The 6,637-nt window shown below is 49.6% G+C and overlaps 1 protein-coding gene across 1 annotated transcript; it reads right to left on the reverse strand.

The window, feature by feature from the left end:
- Window positions 1–1,172: 1,172 nt before the first annotated feature.
- On the reverse strand, window positions 1,173–2,788 carry LOC103264360. Its single transcript, XM_008062021.2, is given in 3 exon segments — window positions 1,173–1,687; window positions 1,767–2,412; window positions 2,414–2,788. Coding segments are annotated over 2 exon segments (357 nt in total). The 5' UTR covers window positions 2,720–2,788; the 3' UTR covers window positions 1,173–1,687; window positions 1,767–2,361.
- Window positions 2,789–6,637: the final 3,849 nt, after the last annotated feature.

Genomic DNA, 6,637 nt, shown 5'->3' on the forward strand with positions numbered 1-6,637 from the left:
GGGAGCGGCCACTGCACTCCAATCTGGGCGACAGAGTGAGACTCCAACTCAAAAAAAACCCAAAAAGCAACACATTAGCCGGGTATGGTGGCATACGCTTGTAGTCCCAGCTACTCAGGATGCAGAGGTGGAAGAATTGCCTCAGCCCAGGAGGTTGAGGCTGCCTGAGTCATGATTATTGTGATTATGCCATTGCACTCCAGCCTGGGCAACAGCGTGAGGCTCCGATTTAAAAAAAAAAAGAAAAAGAAAATGAAGGTCCAGATTTGGTGGTGCAAAAAGGGTCACAATATTGTGAGAAAAGGTACCAAATGTGGAGGAACAGGGAACTTTGGTTTTGGTAGTAGGGGAAGGAGTCTACTATCAGATTAGCTGAGAGAAGGATAATGGGAGATATATCTTAAGTAGTCCTTGAAGGACTGTGCAATGAGAGATAATAGGGCATGTGTGAATGGTAAATAATAGGAGCAAATGTTTGGAGAGCACCAGGCTATATAATGGGATTCAGTGGGTAGTCAATACTAAGAGACAGAAGAAGATCCAATATCCAAGACTGAAAACATATTGTGGTACTTTGGAGATATAATTTTAGGGAACAGAGTCACTGATTGTTAGGGGAATTATTGTAGTAAACTGAGGTAGTAAAGTATGGACTGACATTGGGGAACAGTGGATGCCACTTTTGTGGTGCTGAAATAAAGTGTACAGGGAGAAGATACCAAGGCACACAGTGATATGGGATCATGAGAAGTCAGAACTGGGAAATGGTGAGGCCCTGATATTGGAAAACACTGAGTTTATTAATACTCAACCTGGGCTAGTCAGGGACCAAATTCCAGAGCTTAGTTGGGAGACTGTACTAAGCCAAGGTGTCTTGATAATGGAGGGAAGTGGGGACTGAATTTTGAGGGGCAGTAGGTAATGCCACAATGGGATAGTGGCAGTCCTGCTGTCAGGAGACTGTAGATTTGGATACTGGCATGTTGTGGGGACCTGATATGGAAAAATATGCCATTGAGGGGGTAGCGAGTTAGTGGGGAGAGATGCTAGATCTTGAAATGTTGGATCATGGGATGAAGTCTGTTTTGGAGGGACAGTAGGGATGTTGTGGAGCAGACTAGGAGGTTTGGCAGGGTCCACTGTATGGCTGGAAATTAATGGAGAATGCAATATAGAGGAGACTGGAAAAGGGGTGATTTATTCCATCAGAGGTACCACAATTACAGACATTTCCAAGTAAGTTATATACAGGTTTAGAGTACCGCGTTTTGACACAATATTCATGAGTAAATAGAGATGACAGGTGGGTGAATAATCTGCCAAAGTGGGTTCCCGTATTAAGCCTTTTGAATCTGAGATGACAAGCCCCCTGGAGGTTGGGCGATTTTCCAGGACAAGCTCTTGTCAATGATAAATCTCTCAACCCCTTTATCGTGAGTCCACAGCTCTGGAAGAGCTCCGGGCTAGAATCAAACCATTTCAGAGTCCCCAAAGAGGACCATCTCACGGACCCGAATCAGAACCCTCACAGTCTCATCACGAGGAGCGCGCCAGCTCTAGGTCCGCGGCCCAGAGGTTCTGCAGCCACAGGTCCCACGCAGTTCCAGACACATTCTGAGCGCGGCCTCCTGGTGGAACAGCTCCTCCAGCTATGGGTCTCGGCTCTGCCCAGCAAGGGCAGTTAAGTCTAAGGCAGGAAACATGCATAGTCGGGGTCAACCTGAGCCCCTGGGGGGGCAGCATGATACCCGATAAACACCACTCACCGGGTCCTGTGCTCTGGCGGCGCCCGCTGCGCGCTCCTGTCCTCCTCCTCCTGCCGGCGCCAACTCCTGGGCACAGCTGGCTCCTCTTGGTGGCAATGCAGCATCACAGGGCTCCAGCTCAGCCTGGGCCAGGGCGCCGACCCTCCCTGCCGGGCTCTCTCTGGAAGGCCACATGCCTGGGTCTAGCTTATCCCTTAATGAACAGAAGGTTGAGCGCTCTCTGCGTTCCCAAACACAAAATGATGGGCTCCCTGCGCGTGCCCCCACGTTACAAAGTGATAGGGCCCAGGGACAGTATCCTAATTACAAACGGGGTTCAATCACACCCCGGAATTCTGAACGTTGGGGGCTGACTGTGCCCCCACCCCCCAACCTGCAGGTACAAAGAACATCGTTACTTCATTGTCCACAGATACTTTGGATCTCCTACTGATGGACAGTTAATCAAAGATGGGAATAACAGAGAAGGAAACAAACAAGCATCGAAAGCCAGGTGAAAGGGGTGCAGCGCTTCTCCAAAACACAATACGCTGAGCCCTTTATTCTCTTTCCTTCCCCGCTCGGCCCTGCGCCCACCCCGTTCCTCCCTGACCAATCAGGCAAGCTGTAAATGGATATAGGTAAAGATGCAGGAGGTTATGGAGAAAGGCGATGGCTGCGTAGATAAAGAGGGAGAGGTACGGAAAATGGTCGAGATAGAAGCCCTCGTCCAGTGGAGGCGCCTCCTCCTTGGGCGGGGGGCGCGCGGCGGCCTTCGGGGGCTGCCCGGCGCGGGCTCCTTGCGCCCTACCCCCGGCGCGCCGACCAGCCTTCTTGCCCGCGGACTTGGGCGCGCGGGCAGCAGGGGGCTCTTCCGGGGGAGGCTTGTCAAACAGGCCGTCGGACTCGGGGTCAGGATCTGGGCGAATCTGCTCGGGACCCCAGGGTCTGCGCCGAAAGAGTCTTTCAGCCATGGGTACGGAGCGCGAGCGGGCCGGTCAGCTGGGTCCAGGCGGTCAAGTTCACGCCGGTTTGGAGCGCAGTGGGCGGCGTCTGGGGCTGCGACTGTATTTCTGCCACCTGGGGTGGGGGAGGTGGGAGGGCGGAGCCAGCGGGGCAGGGGGCCTCTGCAGGGTCCGCTGGGCCTCTCAGCGTAGGCGCCGCTTTTCCTGGCTCCTCCTTCCGCCCCCAGCCTGTTGCAGAGGTTGGCTCCCCGGGTTCCAGTTCCACCGCCCACGGCTCGGTAGTTGCCGCGCAGATAGGTTTGTCTCCATGGCAACCAGACCGGCTGTACGCCAGGGAGGAGGTGCGAGCCACTAGATAGGACCCCAGAGCTTGGCACCCCAACAAGCTGAAATGCAGATGACCAGGCTCAGGCTCCCAGCTGCATGGGGGCGCTTCCCCAGGGCTTTTTTTCTCCTTTTAAAATAAAGGTTTATGCCGGGCGCGGTGGCTCACGCCTATAACCCCAGCACTTTGGGAGGCCGAGGTGAGAGGACTACCTGATCCCATGGGTTCGAGACCAGCCTGGGCAACTTGGCGAGACCTCATCTCCACAATAAGTCAAAAAGTTAGCCGGGCATGGTGACGCGTGCCTGTGGTTCCAGCTATTTGGAAGGCCGAGGTGGAAGGATCACCTGTCTGGGCGACAGAGTGAGACGCCAACTCAAAAAATAAACAAATAAACAAAAATAAAATAAATGTTTATTGTGGGGTCTTCTTAACTTTTAAAAACATTTTCAACACATGAAAAAACTGACAAATCTTTGTTAAAAAAGAATCTTGAAACTTAGCAGTATAGGCAAGAACAATAACAAAATAAAGCTTCCTAGTTCAGCACGGTGGCTCGCTTGTAATTCCAGCACTTTGGGGAGCCCAGACAGGAGGACTGCTTGAGGCCAGGAGTTTGAGACCAACCTGGGCAATATAGAGAATTCCCCCCGACCCAGTCTCCTAAAAAATAAAGTAAAATGAATTAGCCAGGAGTGATAGTGAGTGACTGTAGTTCTAGCTACTAGGGAGGCTGAGGTGGGCGGATCACTTGAGCCCAGGAGTTTGAGGCTACAGTGAGCTAGGACTGAGCCACTGAACTCCAAACCTCCAACCTGAGTGACAGAGTGAGACCCTGTCTCAAAACAAAAAAGAAAGAAAGAAAGAAAAAGAAAAAGATTTAAAAAGTAAATAGACAAGGCAAGGCTTCCCACAATCCCCAGGTCCAGTGATAGCACAGCTAAAAAGTTGGTGCATTTCTCTGCCTTCTTCCTCTCTCTCCCTAACTACATCTGTATCTGTACATCCTGTTTTCTTGCTTTTCACCCACAAAACAGGAAGCCTTTGAGAGTCCCAAATATGATTAGGAACAAATCCTTTCAAACACCCATCTGAACTGATCCCTTTCTCAGACCCTCCACAGTCTATTCAGGCCCCTCTTGGCATCCTCGAGGCCCTCTCTAGCTTCCTCTGGTACTGCCATAGACTGCAGGGTACCAGCATCTCCTGACACTCTAGGTTCCAAGGTTGGTTGGTATTCCCTCCTGGAATGGGGGAGAACAATAACTTGGATTTATTTGGGCTTCAGTGGATTGGAAGGATACACTGGCAGACCTTTTCAGCTGCAGCAGCTCCAACTCAAGCTGCCATCAGGGAATTCCCGCCTCCTACCCGCCTCCTACAACTGAAAGGCCCAGGGAGAACCAAGACCAGTGTGCTGAAACAATGTTACCAGGGTGCTGTATCTCTCCATCTTACAGTGTTTTCCAGGGACTTCTTGCATGACCAGAGCCTACCTGGTAGTGGTAGGCATTCAGATAATATTTGCTGAATGAATGATGCAGCAAATGAATTGCTGTTGGAAGCAGCAGACTCACATTCTCGCAGTGTAGCAGCCCCAGCTAAAAGAGCTTCTGGTTGGATAGTGTTGAGGAGAACAGGGAGCCCTCAGGCCTGCTGTTGAGAAAGTAAAATAGGGCAGCTACTTCAGAAAACAGGCAGTTTCGTAAAAAGTTAAGCATACACTTATCACATGATCCAACAATTCCACTCCAGTTTTCTGCTTCTAGAAATGAAAACATGTGGCCACATAGAGACTAGCACATGGATGTCCATAGCAGCATTACTGGTAGTTGCCAAAAACTGAGAACAAACCAAATGTCCATCATATGGTGAGTGGATCAATGAAATGTGGTTTATCTATGCAATTGGTTACTATTTAGCAATAATGAATGAACTACTTGAGTCTTCATAGACCATATATATGAACTACTGATAACATGCTACAACTTGGATGAATCTAAAAAAAATTACATGAAATGAAAAAAGCCAGATGCAAAAGACCATAGACTGTGATTCTATTGACATGAAATGTACATCATAGAGACAAAAAGCAGATCAGGGGTTGCCTGGGGCTGGAGTGGTGGAGCCAATTCATTGGAAACAGGTGCAAGGCAATGTTTTAGCAATATAAATGTTCTAAAACAGCTGGGTACGGTGGCTCAGCCTGTAATCCCAGCACTTTAGAAGGCCAAGAAGAGAGAACTGCCTGAGACCATGGGTTCGAGACCGGCCTGGGCAACTTGGTGAAACCTCGCCTCTACAATAAATCACAAAAACTAGCTGGACATGGTGGCATGCATTTGTAGTTCCAGCTACATGGAAGGCTGAGACAGAAGGATCGCTGGAGCCCAGCAGGTCGAGGCTGTGGTGGCCGTGAGCATGCCACTGCATTCTAGCCTGGGTGACAAGAGTGAGGCTCCAACTAAAAAAAATAAAGAAATGTTCTAAAACTGTATTGTGGTCATAGTAGCATAACTCTATGCATTTTCTAAAATGCATTAACTTATATACTTAAAGTAGATGACTTTCATGGTATTAAATTATCCTTCAATAAGACTTTTTAAAAAACTACTCAGAGTCATCAGGTGCCCGATGAGCCAACAAAACAAAACAAAAACCATGTGATTTTATTCATAATTCTGTGGGTCTATCGGGAGTTTCTTTTGGTTTGAGCCGATTCAGTTGGTAGCTACTGGGTTCTTTCATTGGTCTAATAGGTTAGCTGGAGGTAAGACGATCCAGGAGACCTGACTCCCATGTCTGGAGGTGGGCAAGCTATTGGTCAGGTGCTTTAGTTCTCTTACTTTTCATCTTCCAACAGTCTATCTTGGATGTATTCACTTGGTGGTCTCAGGGTTCTAAACACAGCAAGAGCATTAGTCTCAAAGCACAATGACTGTTCAAGTCTCTGCTTGCATTATATTTTCTACTGCTCCATTGGCCAGAGCAAATCATATGGCCAAACCCAGATCCAAAGCATGGGAAGAAGCCGGGCTCGGTGGCTCAGCCTGTAATCCCACACCTTTGGGAGGCTGAGGTGAGTGAATTGCCTAAGCCCACGGGTTCAAGACCTGCCTGGGCAACTTGGCGAGACCTCTTCTCTACAATAAACCAAAAATGAGCCGGGCGTGGTAGCGCACGCCTGTAGTTCCAGCTACTTGGAAGGCTGAGGCGGAAGATCTCCGGAATCCAGCAGGTCGAGGCTGTGGTGGCCAAGAGCGGCCACTGCACTCCAGTCTGGGTGACAGAGTGAGACTCTAACTCAAAAAAAAGAAAAAAAAAAAGAAAAAAGAAATTAGCATCATTCAAAATAACTCGCCGGGCTCGGTGGCTCAGCCTGTAATCCTGCGCCTTTGGGAGGCTGAGGTCAGTGGATTGCCTGAGCCCGCGGGTGTGAGACCTGCTTGGGTGGCGAGACCTCATCTCTACAATAAATAATAATAAAAAAAAATCAGTCAGGCGTGGTAGCGCATGCCTGTAGTTCCAGCTACTTGGAAGGTTGAGGCGGAAGGATCGCCGGAGCCCAGCAGGTCGAGGCTGCAGTAGCTGGGAGCGGCCAC

This window comes from Carlito syrichta, unplaced genomic scaffold, assembly GCF_000164805.1.
Source record: "Carlito syrichta isolate Samal-C Ts95f unplaced genomic scaffold, Tarsius_syrichta-2.0.1 Scaffold95853, whole genome shotgun sequence".
Lineage (NCBI taxonomy): Eukaryota > Metazoa > Chordata > Mammalia > Primates > Tarsiidae > Carlito > Carlito syrichta.